The sequence below is a fragment of the Aythya marila genome (genome assembly GCF_965140915.1).
Source record: "Aythya marila genome assembly, chromosome: 7".
NCBI lineage: Eukaryota > Metazoa > Chordata > Aves > Anseriformes > Anatidae > Aythya > Aythya marila.
The window spans coordinates 16,341,467-16,355,623 of NC_139048.1; the positions used below are offsets into that span (position 1 = coordinate 16,341,467).

The 14,157-nt window shown below is 41.6% G+C and overlaps 1 protein-coding gene across 10 annotated transcripts in view; it reads left to right on the plus strand.

Annotated features, from left to right (window-relative positions):
• Positions 1-4,728: 4,728 nt before the first annotated feature.
• Positions 4,729-14,157, plus strand: part of EXOC6 (exocyst complex component 6) — a gene marked incomplete at its 3' end in the record, with an annotated part of 92,250 nt that continues 82,821 nt past the window's right edge. For 8 of the 10 annotated variants that reach the window (XM_082764819.1, XM_082764820.1, XM_082764816.1 and 5 more), the window contains exon 1: positions 4,729-4,910. In XM_082764819.1, the coding sequence (XP_082620945.1) occupies positions 4,789-4,910 (122 nt within the window). In that variant the 5' untranslated portion in view covers positions 4,729-4,788. Of the gene's footprint in view, positions 4,911-6,097; positions 6,687-14,157 lie in introns of those variants that run through there. The other 2 variants (XM_082764822.1, XM_082764818.1) reach the window with 1 other exon arrangement.

Below are 14,157 nucleotides of genomic sequence, written 5' to 3' on the forward strand. Positions count from 1 at the left end.
TAGTTATGCTTTTTTTTCTTTGTATTATTTTTCACAGTAATATAAAACATGTTAGCTAAATGGCAGATACAGCTAACTTAAGACACTTCTTCCAACATTTCTGATTGATCGTTGCTAACTCTAGCAGTAGCCATGTTGTGATCACTGGTGTAACCAGGCTCTTCAGTAAACAGTAGTTCTGAAGATTTCTTCTGGCCAGGTCTAACTAATAGGGTAATTAAAATACCAGACATCATGTAGTGGTTTGCTAATGATAATTATCCTTTCTTACAAACAGCAGTGAAGCAAGAGTGGAGAATGCAGAAAAAGCAGAAGCCTGACCCACGGAGAACTGGTGCGTTCTTTGTGATCATTTGTCTTTTTCTTTTCTTTTCTCTTTTTTTTTTTTTTTTTTTAAAGGAAATTATTTCACTTAAATGACTTAGGTGGAATTTTAACTAAACTGAAATAGGAACCTGAGAGATGGAAAATGCCTGAGAGACATCTAGTTTAATTAATTGTTAGCTGAAGGGATCCAAGAGTTCAGACAAGGGATTACTTTTCCCCAAAGTATTTAAGGAATATAGGCCAATGATAAAAATGCTCAAGCTTCTGAGTGAGTTGTTCCCGGTGGTTTCAGTTGCAGTGCTAAGCTTTGCAGCGAGGACAGGCTCAGCAGAGGCACAGTGTCACTGCAGCCCAGCTGACAGAGCACCTTGCCAAGCAGAGGTCACTTGGTCATCTCCAGTGATGTGTCCATCAGGCACCAGGTCCTAGCCTTGAATGTCATTTCAATTTCTAACTTGCTCCATGTCACTAACAAAGCTAGTGCCTGCCTATGAGGAAGCAAGGCTTCCCATGCTTCTGGGGGCAGCTTTTGGCTCGGGATTTTAACCAACACCTGCTCCGTAAAGGCACTGGTAAGTGCCCTAAGTATGATGAAGCCAATGCTCCTCTAGCTGTCAGCCAGAACTGCCTTTATTGAATCAATAGTCTCAATGGCTTAATTGTCTTCTACAAAGATAACAACAGCACCAGATGAGAATCTTTCTTGACATTTTTAGGCACTTGTCAGATGTCAATGAAATGTCAGAAGTAGTTAGTGATGCACGGCCCTCCTAGCAGGAGAGATGTATATTGTTTTGAGTAATTTGTTATAAAAATACAGATACAAATGTGCAATAGAATGTTATTTCCAAAGTCTATAAGTGAAAATTTTTATATACACTATCCAATTTTTGAATCCATTGGAAGTTAAACAAAAAGCCATGTATTTACAGATTTTTGCTATAATTCAGGATGCATAATTCACTTAAGTATTCTGAAAAAAAAAACCAGTCATTTCCCTGCTGGTATGTAATACACTAGCAGTATCCAGTGATTGGGAAAGTCAGGAACTATAAAGGAATACATTTTATCAGATGCTTGCTTAAGAGATGTTTTATGTAGAGACACCATACCAATTCAGTTTCAGTGATGTCAGATTTTCAGTCACCATAGTGCTTCTAGCACATGAATGTTTTCCCAAACCCCTTGGCCAGGATAAATTTCAGCTAGTACAAGTATGATGTCCCAGAAATGGTAATTCCTTTCAGCATGGTGGGTGAAGTCCATTAAAAAAAAAAAAAATAGAAAGTTAAACACTTAGCACTATCTTTGCTGACAGTCTTTAACTGCAGCTTCTGCACACGCTGTGTATAACTCAGCTGCAAAAAAGAAAAGGTCACATATGACTGAAATCCATTGACTCTGGGCATCTCTAAGCAATAGCTGGCTTCTGAGAGAGAGATGGGGAGCAGCAGCAGCCAGGAATGGAGAGAAGGCAGCAGGCTGGACAGCTGGCAGAGGCAGGATCACCTGTAGCAGGACAGGCTTGTGCACGTATTGGCCTTCATGGACTCCTGCCCATGGATCTGTGGTCAGCTACAGACCCACCACTACATGCAATATCCTTCTCCACATTTCATCATCTAACAATGTTTTGATATGGGTATAAATCACTCCAGTGAGCCAAGTAGCTGGGCCAGGGGTGATTCTATTTTATTGTTAATTAACTTATATATTTACAGGAACTGTGATACCTATGGTGTTGTCACAACAGAATGAGTACTGTTTATTTTAGTTGGTTTACTTTTAAAGTAAGCTTCTGTGTGAGTTTTTGGGAAAGAAGGGAGAAGAAAAAGTACCCAAATTCTATGCAAGTATCAAACTCACTTAAAATCACACAAAAATGTTCACAAGAACACTCTGTATCATGCTCCTATTGCTGTATCCTGTTTTTCTCGCAAGTCATGATGTATGGGTGTAAGTATCCAAGGTATTGAGGATTTACCTGGCTTTCCTGTGCTCTGCCGCAGTGGCTGCAGATATACTTTCTCCTATCCCATGCCATGTTATCATGAGCCACTGTAACAGGGAATAAACAGTGTTAATCCAGATAAAAATTGGTAGGCACACTGTAATAATAGCCAAGTTATTTGAAAAGAACAATATCCTTAGAAGTCTGTTATTGAAATTTATTGAAATTATTGAAAAGCTTGCCCCAAAATAAACTTTGGCACCAGGAGGTAAATGTTAAATGTCCTCACCATCAAACTCTGTGCTTCCCTCCAGGACATCTGACCTAGGAGTTAGTTAAACTATCTAGTTGACCAAGCTTTGCAAAATAATCACATACATATTGGCAAGAGTTGATCAATTCAAGTGCCCCTTGGGGGAAACAATGTAATCAGTCACATTTTGTGTTAAAGGGAACTGGATTGAAGACGAGTGAAGCGATCAGGCTCCTGTGGCACAAAAGTTAGTGCAGAGATTAATCTGGGTGACATACCTTGCACTTTAGAGGACCTCATCTTTCTCCTCTCTCTACAGGCAGAATCTAGAGAGCCTGCTCAGGTACATGAGGTGCTGAGAGCTTGGTGCCATTGCCCCACACTGTGCTTTTCAGAAGACAGCTGATGGCCTGTAGAATGCCTACAACAAGTCTACAGCACAGACTGATAAGGCACCACTGCAGCAGGCTGTTAGTTTTCATGAATCTGGATTGCATCACATGCAGGAAATTAATTCACTGGTAATCAGTTACTTTACTTCAGGTGTAACCAGTAACCTCCTCTTAGCTGCAAAGACAAGATGGTTGCAAGGAAGCTCCTAAAAATAGCCAGCATTTAGTTGCGGTGATAAGACTGGTAAGGATGGGGTAAACGCCAGAGGAAGTTGTAGTACTATGATTTCTTTCAGAATTTATCTTTCAGTCAGAAACATGGCATGAATGGCAGAACCTGAACAAGTGAGTGTACAAGTCAGATACCAAGCTTATTAAATGTAATAATTCTTGCAGATATTAAATTTTATTTTCACATGGTCACCCCCCAAATTGATAGATTAATTTTTAACCTGGTGTCTGTTAAGATTAGGCTGCATAGTTACAGTATCCTTTCATCTGCATTTGTGTGACATCCAGTGGCTGGATGGGTCAATCACAGGCACCTGTTTCTTGCTAAAGGTGTAAAACTGGCTCATACCTCCTTTTGGAACACAAAAGATATAAAATTATTGGCTATTAATGCCAACAGAATAATTGCTTAAATTTTATTTAAAAATAAACGGGTGATTAAAGAAGCTTGTTCCAGGGAATGCTTTTCAGATTTGTAAGCACATAACTCATTGTAGTCATTAGAGCTCCCTGCCACCTGCTACTGAAGTGAACTCACCTCCTCAGTGTTCCTGCTGGGCACAATACATTGCCCTGGTCAGAAATGAGTAATTTATATTTTCCCGCATTTAACTCTTGACTGAACCCTTAGCGTTAAGACTCATACTGATTTTGTCAGGCACTCTACTGAGATAATGTTGATTAAATCTTTTGAAATATCAAAAATAATCTAACATAATAATGCTAACTATGCCACATGCTATAGAATTTGGCTTCCAAAAATGTTGTTTATAATGAAAGCTATAGAACTCTAGTCTCATGTTTGAAATAACTGCCTGAAATTAAAATGTTTGGTGGCAGTTATAAAAGGTATTTTCTTTATCATTATCATAATGGTCATTATTTGAGCCTAGCACTGCTCTGAATATTTGTAGGAGTTTCTCCACACACTTTTTTTTTCAGGTTTCCAAGCAGGTAATGTGTAGTAATGGTATGATTTATTGCATAAAGGCACACACTCATATAAAATCTATGGTTATATCAGAATATTTTACACGCTTATAATATAAATAGCATGTGCTAATACTAAGAATGAAAAAGGTGAGAACATAAAAGTTTCTCTGATTTTCCAGTGTTCTTAACAAGGTCCATAAACCTGCTCCAAATTCAGCAAATTTTTTATATGTGCAGGCTTTTTATACAGCAAATGGAAAAATACATTTTTTTTTTTTAAGAATACCATTTTTAATCACATAATACTTAACAGAGAAATTGAGTATTGATACCTAGTGTTCGAAATAACTTTAAAATTATGTTTTCAAACTGGCTAGATTCCAGGCTTAATACTTATTACTGGTGAACTATTACAATGATGTAGAAATATTATTTTTTTTTGCCAGAAAATTTCCTGTTAAAACACATACATAAAAATGACTGTGGTGGCCTGGGTACTGCAGATGAAGCAAACGTTACCAGCAGAGACAGGAAAACAGCAGCTGTGCACCATTCTTGGACACAAAGTCCTCAAGAGTCACGAGGTTAGCGCAGGATCTGTTTTTTCATGCCTGGTTCTGCTGACTGTGGAGTCACTTAGTCAACGATAACAATCAGAATAAAAGTCCTCTCCTAAAGTTAGAGTGGTTTAATGCTGATCTATGGCAAGGAAAAACAAGTCAAATATGTCAGAGCAGTATCTGGAAGAAAACAAAGATCAGATATATGAAAATGCCCTTGCTGAGATCCAGTCCTTTGAGCTGCCTCTTGGAACCACCCTAAGGTATGCATCATTTAGATACTACTATATTGTTAATGATGGATTTCTTCCATTCTTTAGCTATTCTTTCAGTCAGCCTGATATATCAGCAACTTTATTTTCCTGACACTGAAATCTACAGGACAGTGGAATTTAATTTTGGTGTTATTGGCTCTGTATGAAAAAATACAAAACAAGGGCATCTATGCAAGTCTTTACTGGGACAAAGCTTTTTGTCTACAGAAGTCTGGCTGTGGGTTCTCTATAAATTAAAAATAAAAAATAAAAAAATAAAAAAATACACTTAAACCTGAAAATGAGGAGGAAAAAAACACTTTTTTTTTTTTTAAGCATTTTTTTTTTTAGTAGCTGTAGATGAGTTTTAAAAATAGCCTGCCTGGGACTGTAGGCATCAGGTTGCAGTGACTACCAGGCTAAAGAAAGAAAATTTAATTTACCCTGAAAAAATGTATGTGTCAATCTATTAGTTAAGTAATTTGATGACTGAAAAGAAAGGGGGGGGGGGGGGGGGGGCGGTTATTACTGCATTTGAGTGATTTCTTGAAGGAAATACCGCATTAGTAGCCTGTGGGATTTTTCCTGTTTTAGTTCTGCAGCACACACTTTGTAGGCACTTGTCTGTATTTTGAATAGTTGTTGTTTTAGTAGGTGTCATCAATAAATTCAGCTGAATCAACATTGCACAGGTTAAAACCACGAGCATAGACAAGATGTACGCAGCCTCCAGTGCCCTTTGTTAACTAGCATCCAGGTGAAGTCACACCAGGGCAGGGGGGGGTGAAGAGTTTGATTACAGTAATTGGAAAGGTGGCAAACACCATTGTAGCTGGCTGGTGTCTAGACTTAGATGCACTCATGGCTGTGAACGGTTTTCAGTTTCTCACTGGCGAAGCAGCCGTATGTCACCCTGGAGTTTTACACGGTGGGCCTATTTCTTTCAGTTGGCTTCCCGCTTGCGTGCAGATAACTTTGCCCAGAAAGCAGGTGTATCCTGTTTCCTGAGCATGCAAAACCCAAGGACTCGCTCATCTTCGGCCACAAACCACAAAGTGCATAATTTAAATAGAAGATGAGCTATTCCCACTTCATTGAAAAATGAGGCTTTATTGTACACGTGCCCAAGGACAGCAGAAGACAGCCGTACCAACGCAGGAAACGATGTGCCAGCTCCTAGTGAAGCAGAAAAGCGAGTGGAAGGCAGCAAGGCACTGCACCAGAAGTGCACTCAGGGGAGCAGTGGAAGCTCAGAGACCCAAAGGGGTAAATAATGAAATAGACCAATCCCCGAGAAACAGACCAGAGCTAGCCCACGGGAAAAAAAAGGCCTTTATTGAGTCTGCAAGGCTTCGTCTCTAGCATCCTAGCACAGCGAGGGCAGCTCCTGGGAGCTCCTGGTGAGGCAGAGCCCTCAGGCAGATCCCTCCGTGAGGGGCTGCGGCAGGGCGTTGGTCTGAGCCGCGCAGCACTGCCGGGCGAGCCCAGGCGATGGGGGGGCTCTGCCGAGGGTACCCTCGGAGCCTGGCAGAGCCCTTCTGACGAGGGCTGCGGGGCACCGAGGAGCCGTGCCGGGCGGCGGGGAGCAGGAGGCGCGTCGCGGCTACCGGTGCCCCCCGCCGGGCTCCGTGGCCGCCTCCGCCCTCGGTCCCTCCCCGGCGCCTCCCGCAGCGGCGCGGCCGGCGGGTCCCTCCCATCCAAGATGGCGGACAGCCTCCCCGAGCATGATCGGATCCTGCAGGAGATCGAGAGCACCGACACGGCCTGCGTGGGACCCACCCTGAGGTGAGGGGCGGCGGGGGCCGCGGCAACGCCGCAGGCCGAGGGCCCTCAGCTCGCCCCACGCCGCCCGGCCAGCCACGGCCCGGCCCGGCGCGGCCCGGCTCTGACAGCTCGTCCCCAGAGACCCCGCGGGGCCGCCCGCAGCGCCTCCGCCGAGAGCGGCGGCTGAGAGCGAGGGGGCCGCGGCGCGGACAGGGAGCGGCGCTGGGGCGGCCGCGGGCAGCCCCGGGCGGGCTGCGCTGACAGGAGGGCGGCGGGCAGGGCCGAGGCGGCCGCCGTGCCCCCGCCCCCGGCCGGTATCTCCAGCAGGGGCCGGGGCTGGGGCGGCCTCGCTGTGTGATGGGGTCTCTGGGGGCAGGGAGGTGCGGGGCGCTTCTCCGTGTGCGGGTCTGCGCTGGGAGCCGGGCCGAGCCCTCGTTTTGGGTGGTGGCTGCGTTGCTGCGAGGCGCCTCTGTGTGCAGCCCTTTCTAACCGGGCGCAGACGGAAACCGCCGGCTGAAATCTGCCACCCTGGACAGTTTCCGCGTCCTGGGGACTTGACAGCGTCCAGAGCGCTTTCCGAGTGCCGCGAGCTCGTTGGCTTGTCCCTTTTCGATGCCACACTGGCAAATGGCGTGGGATGCGTGTCAAAGAAGAGGTTTAGCTCTGTCCCGTGGGAGAGAGGCTCGCTGCTGCCAGGCCTGGAGGGAGTGAAGCAGGGTATGGGGAAGGTCCAGGGGGCACAGGGGTTTTCACCCCGCGGCTGTGCTGGCAGCCCGCTGGTCAGAGCCCTCTGAAGTGGAAGAGCCCGGGCACCAGCCAAACAAGGAGGAGATGGCTGCAAGTTTGCACAGTATCCCTTTGGGAAGATATGGAGATCTTGTGCGCAGGGAACTGGAAAAAGCGGTTTGTGGTGTCAGCGTGTGCAGGGTGGCGAGCACAGGTTGTTGATTTTCCCTGGAGAGCATGTACTGGAGAGTGCAGGAGGGGGCAGACACGGGGTGGGAGGCTGGGGAACCTTTTGTGGAGAACTTATGGAAGAAAAATATCCATTGCCCATGAAATGGGTCATTTTGCGCTTCACAGCGAATGATGTTGTGACGTGTCTGCAGCAGGTCCTCCAGTGACGAGGGGTCCAGGGGAGTTTGTGGGCAGGGGTCTGGTGTGGGGCTGGGGCTAATCAGCCGCTGAGCAGCCCAACCGGGGAGTGTGTTGGAGCGGACCAGACATCACTAGCGCTGCTGTGGTCCCCCCTTACTGTTTCTTCAACACAGCCAGTACAAGGGGTGCACGTGGGGCACTGAAGCTGGGCGTCACACGGAGCTTCATCTGTGAGCTCAGGCTGAGAGACAGCCGCTGAGATGTTCTCAGACTTGAGTTGGGCCTGGAGGCAATCTAGCCATGTTTGAGCTAGCAAGCCCAGGCACATTGAAGCTGATGTCTGCAAAAATACCCACACCAAAACAAAACAAAACTTAGTAACAAAATATTAATCTAAGTGCAGTTTCACTACAGTCTCCAATACAGAGCTTATATCAGATGTGCAATGTGTCCTTATGCAAAGGACATGCAGAGAACCGGGCTGAACAGTGGAAGAAGGCACATTTGGGAACCACAAGCATGGATAGGGGAGAGACATGAAATGAGGAAGGAGCGATATGAGTCTCTTATTTTGTGTTATACATCTAAAATATATTTCCAGTTTTTACAAATATAAATATTTAGATTCTTGGTTTTTATATGCTTTTGTCCTTCCAGTTTATATATATATATATATATAAAAAATACATGTATATAAAATATATATAAATATAATATATATATATATATATTATATATAAACAAATAAATAATATGTGCATATTGATATAAATACATCTTGTTATCTTCATGGCTTTTCAGAAATGTAGCTTTGCATTGGTGACTTTCAGAATTTTTAGAAAAGCATACATTGGTCTGATTTAGCAGCTAGTGCTTATTTACAAACCCATAAATCAAGCTAAAGAACATTTACATCTGGCTGAGTGTTTTGAAAGAAGTCCAGCTGACATCACAGAAATATTCTGCTTTTTTATAGAAAGAGACGCGTTTGAAATCAAAACTGTCTGTCTGCTCAGCTGTTTGTTAAAATTTGTGAGTTGCTGTGTGAAACTGAAAAGTCTAAAATCTCAATTCTAATTTCAAGATCTATTTCAATAAACAAAAGCTTGAACATAAAATGGAGCATTATTTTCTGCACAAGATACAGCTTTTACTTGTTAAACAATATAAACCAGATAAATGAGTTTAGTAATTCCACGTGCAGTTGCCTAAGCCTACCACATCAAGTGATCCATTGATTTCCGTCACGGAATTCGTTCATACCAGTTGTGTCATGTAATGACTGAAGTTACATCCATTTCATTGTGTGAAATGGAACATTTTAGTAATTCTTGGTCTGTAGTGCTGGGAGAATATTTATAGCATCATGACATGAAATGAAGCACCAACATACGTTTTAAAAATAGCAGAACAATAGAGGTGTGCGCTTTGGATAAGCAGTGTGAGGTAATACTTAATGCTGAAGATCATAGAATGTGCAAGATCTGACTTATCCTGAATTGTTCCTATCGCAATCTTAATATCTTCCTAATGCTTTACAAGGAAGTGTAATTTTTATTTTATTTTATTTTATTTTTTTGGGGCCATATGTGGGTTCCATGGAAACGTGCTTCTGCTCCTATTTTTCTTCACTGTTCTGTTTGCTCGCTTGGTGTAGATGTCTCTGCTAGTGTAGCATTTCCTGTCCTGCTGGAACAGCAACAGCACTTGTGTGTAGGGTATTGATGAGGGTATTTTATGTGTTACTGACAGATAAAGACCATTGATCCTGCAGGTGATTTATAGTACTGAGATGCACCTATGTATAGGAATGGGAAACACAGGTCCTTCACAGAAGGAGCAAAGGGAGAGCTGGGATTACTTACTATTTAGAACCATTAGCTCCTAAAAATTGTGCAACTTTTTTAGATATCAAATGCAGAGATTATATTTGATTTTTATTTATTTTAAGTATTAAGTGGATGAACTTACAGCTTTCAAATTGCTGGCACTTAACTTGCATCTCTAAATATAGCGGCATACACAGAGTCCTTACAAATGAGATGTAAATCAACTGTACAACATACTTTTCATTAACAAGGTAAACTGTGTATATAGCAGGCCAGGATTTTTTTTTTCCTCCCGCAGACTCTGTGACTGCTTTATCAACATCTTAACATTTTTCTAGCTTTAATGGCTAACTAAACGTGGTTAATGACAACACCTGTTAAAGGCTTGTCACTCTCACATTTTTATATAATGTGTTAATATCTTATAATTCCTTTCTTATACGTACTATTGGGCTTTGCAAAACCAGGAAGAGATGTCAGTGAATATTCGAATATACAAAGGAAAAGGTGAAAAACACGGTGAAAAGCAATACCCCTGTTCCCCTCAGAAAAAAAATAATCCAAAAGTTAATAACAAAAAAATCTTAGGCCCTACTGAGCTTCATAGGAATACATATTAAGATTTCAACAGCCAATTTTTAAGAGTGTCTTCATACTTCTTGAATATTCTGTTGGACGCACAAGGATAATTAATAAGATCAATTATATTCAGAAGAAAATAACTGACCTTATCTGCTGGTTAGTGATATGTAGGTCCACAGAGGTCAAACAGAGCAGACAGTACTGTTCCAGCAATGTCCTGATGTACTGTACTGAAGAGTCTTTTTCAGCTTGTGGTAATGTGTAATATTTCAAAGTCCTTTTCTAAAAATGTATGAATTAACTCTTAACTCTAACTTGGCAATGTCTAGCACAAGCAGAGAGCAGGCTTATTTTTTCATCTCATCCTTCGCGTCACTGAGTTTGCGGTGTTCTGGGGGCCCCATACAGCCTGTCAAAGGAGTGCCTCCAGACCTGCAAGCAGTAGGCTAAGCAACTAATGCAAAGTAAAATTTAAAAATTATGGGGGAATCAGTGATGGGAATTTTGTAGATAGGTAAAGTTGATAAAGAGGTGCTATGTCATTGCTATATGGGATGGAAGCAGGATGTTCTCTGTGGCTTCCACCCATAATTGCAGCTCAGAAGTACTCCTCCTAAGTCAGTGTAAAAATGCTTGCAAGCAACTTTTCTCTCACCCTCTTCCTGAAATCCATCATCACAAAGCTGTTGCCTCAGTAGATCTTCTCAGTTGCTGTAAATTGTGCTGGCCATGAAACTTCTTGACTGAGTTATTGGGGGGCTTTGTAGGAAGACGTTGCTGGCATATTATCTGAGGCTCCAGGCACGGCACTGACACAGCCGTTACATTGCTGCTTTTCTGCCTGGTGCTGCAAGAGGCTGTGGTGACCTTCCACAGACCTAACACTGCCTTGCTCTGATAATGGCAACGGAGCTGCCTAGCTGTGAAGCAAAATCACTTCTGCCTGATGCTCTTTTTGTAGTATGGGTTGAACAGAGTTTGGAGGTAGAATACAGATTTGTTGCAAGCTTTGTTAAAGAATATGGGTGAAGTGTTAGAAGCCATTAATGAAAAAACTACTCATCCTGAACTTCTGTTTTTGTTTTGCAGGAAAGCTAAAGCAAAAAAAAAAAAAAAAGCATACTCCAGTAAGGCAGTAAGGCATCATTTGAGGAATAAATCAAGAAAGCAAGAGTAGCAAAATGGTGCAAGCAAGGCTGTTTTGTCCTTCCTTGATCAAGATTTCTAAGAAAATTTAGAGGTAGAAATATGAAGAGAAACTAATTCTGCTTTTACTAAGTCATGGTACACAGTGCAACTGCAGACACTTCGCCCAGACTGGGGTCTGTAATTTGTATTTCAGAGATATTCCTATATCCATTGAGGGGCCTGTTCAAAGCCAAGTAAATGAAGTGCCTAAATATATAGCATATGACAGGATGCTCTGAAGCCTCAACATGATTTACTGAGAGCGTACATGATTTACTGGTAGGTATAGTTTACTTATGTGACTCTGTGTTTTTAGCAGTACAGGTAGCAGTAGCATAAGCAGTATGAATGATTTTTCTAGATGTGGGAAGACAAAACAACATCAACACAGTCGCAGGCTGCGAAATATTTTTTCTGAATGCTTGTCTACAGACTGCTGGGATTTGTGATGTGGTTATCCAATGGCAAAATGTGGTTGCCCTCATTTTTGCCTTGTGGTCATATTTGTCAGGTATGATTATCTACAGGCATTTTTCCATGTCCTCATAATTTTGTTTTTGGACTATAAGGCAGCAATTCACATCTGTTCCTTGCCAATAGCTTAGTCTTCTTTTAAAGGCAGAGTAAACATATTGATCTCTGAGTCCCTTGTTTTGAAACAGAACTTATATGGTTTAATAATGTATTTCAATTTAAAATAATACGATAATTAATATTTTAGGTATTACAAGCTATTTTTATGGTTCAAAAGTCACTCTGTAACTTTGTTAATAGTCTGTCTTCAAATTGTGGGCTGTTTTCAGGTTAATTTGTTTCATTCCTTTTCAAAATGAAGTTGCATGGTAGCCCAAAGGAACTAGCAATTCCTTCTGTGTCAGCTGTAGGGATTTCTGGATCAGGTCATAGGATGTTCTCGTGTATATGTAAATATCGATTTATCTTTATTATAATAGCTATCTTGTATGTTGCAACTGGGTGCTATAGAGCAAGGAGAATAGCCTGATCATTGAGAAAGCGTATCCTGAAAAACTGGTGGCTTGCTTGTAGCCTGTCTGTTGCAGTTTTGTCACTTGGTGCAGGACTTGGTGATATTACAAATATTCATATTGAAAGGCAAGACTCAGATAAAACCACTGTCTATGTGAACAAATCTATCGCTGTGTGTATTTTTATAAAAGAATAATATATACATATATATATATTATCACTAGCCCACTATATAGCATCAAAACAGTGTAAGAATACTGTATGCTGTAGGCTAATTAATTTGACGTTTATATATTCAGTGGAAGTACTGCCTTTTTTTTTTTCTGTAAGCTAGTCTGATATTTCAGAAATTCTTCAGATTTGCCACTGGTGGAAAAAAAAAAAAAAAAAAAAAAAAGATCTTAGAAAAAGGTGAGGATTCACTTCCATTCTTGCAAGTTTCAGCACAGTACTTCACTTTTTACAACGGCTGAAACTGTTTGTGGTTAATATCTGCTTTGCATTGCATTGCATTTGTAAAAAAATCTTTAGGGTTGATGCTGATTAAGTCTGTCATGAAAAATGTCTGCAAGTCAGGCTATCTTGATCTTTTTAAATGCTTATGCATCAGCTTCTGACTCAGTTCTTACAGTGGTTTCCAAATGGACAACTGCCAAATGAAGTTTTAAACTAACTAGTAACCCGTGTGGAGAATACTTCTGACATAGATCTCTGCAATTTCATGAGCATTACCAAAGAGCTTGAAATTTTTCCCATGTTTAGGAGACGTATTTCAAAATACATGAAAGCTTTTAAAATAAAGACATCATCTGCTGAGAGATCCAGAATGGTGTACTTACTAGGCGGCTGATGTAGTTTGTATTATTGTGTTGCATCTAAATGTAACCTTCCTATCATACAAATGGCTTACTTGTTGTAATATCAGGTACATTCAGGAAAGCTAACTGTTAATCATGTAGTTTCTTCACATTCCTCAAGCTGAAGTCTGTCAACCCAGATTTTAGACCTGTCCTATAGGAAACGCATTAATTTTACATCCTGCATGAATGTCAGTCATGTGGGTAATTTCCTGCATTTTTTTCCTTAGAAGCCAGTGGCATACGCTGTACCCTAGCTTTCTGTGTGCATTTCTGAATCGTTGCTCTGCGACTTTGCAATTTCCTCAATACAGATGTCTACCTGAGGAGTGCTAGCATAATTCAATTAAACATAAGCCTATTTTTGACCAGTAAGTTCTGGACCATTTGCACATAAAAGTTAGAGCAACTGCAGTTAAGCAAGTTTTGTCATGTTGTGTTTTATGGATTATACTACTAAAAGAAGTTCATAAAAATCTGTGAGGACTAGTCTTTCTTAAATAATGCCAAACGTAGATTTGCAAATAGGAAACTATTTCTATGGGCTGTAGTAAAATATTCAGTACTAACTTGTTCAAAAACATCAAGCTAATTTTGAATCAGCATCAAGCAATCAAATTAGATATTATCTTACTTAAGGGCTTGCTATGGCTAGTTAAAAAACCTAGCTGTTGCCAGTCTTTCTGGCTATTATCTGACGGTGGATGAAATGCCCAAGCCTAATCCCTGTCACCACAGACCTTGGCAAAACAATGACATCATGTTCAATTTTATGTTCATCTTCAGGTGTGCTCAGCAACGCATCTTTTCCTCATCCTGTCCACGTCTGCTAAGGAATTGCTTGTATGCCTGGCCAGTTGCGTCCTGTACAGGAAGGAGTTAATGATCTGTGCTGGAGGCTGGCTGTGCCTCAGCTTTTGCCAGTCATACCAAACTGGCATCGAACTTAAT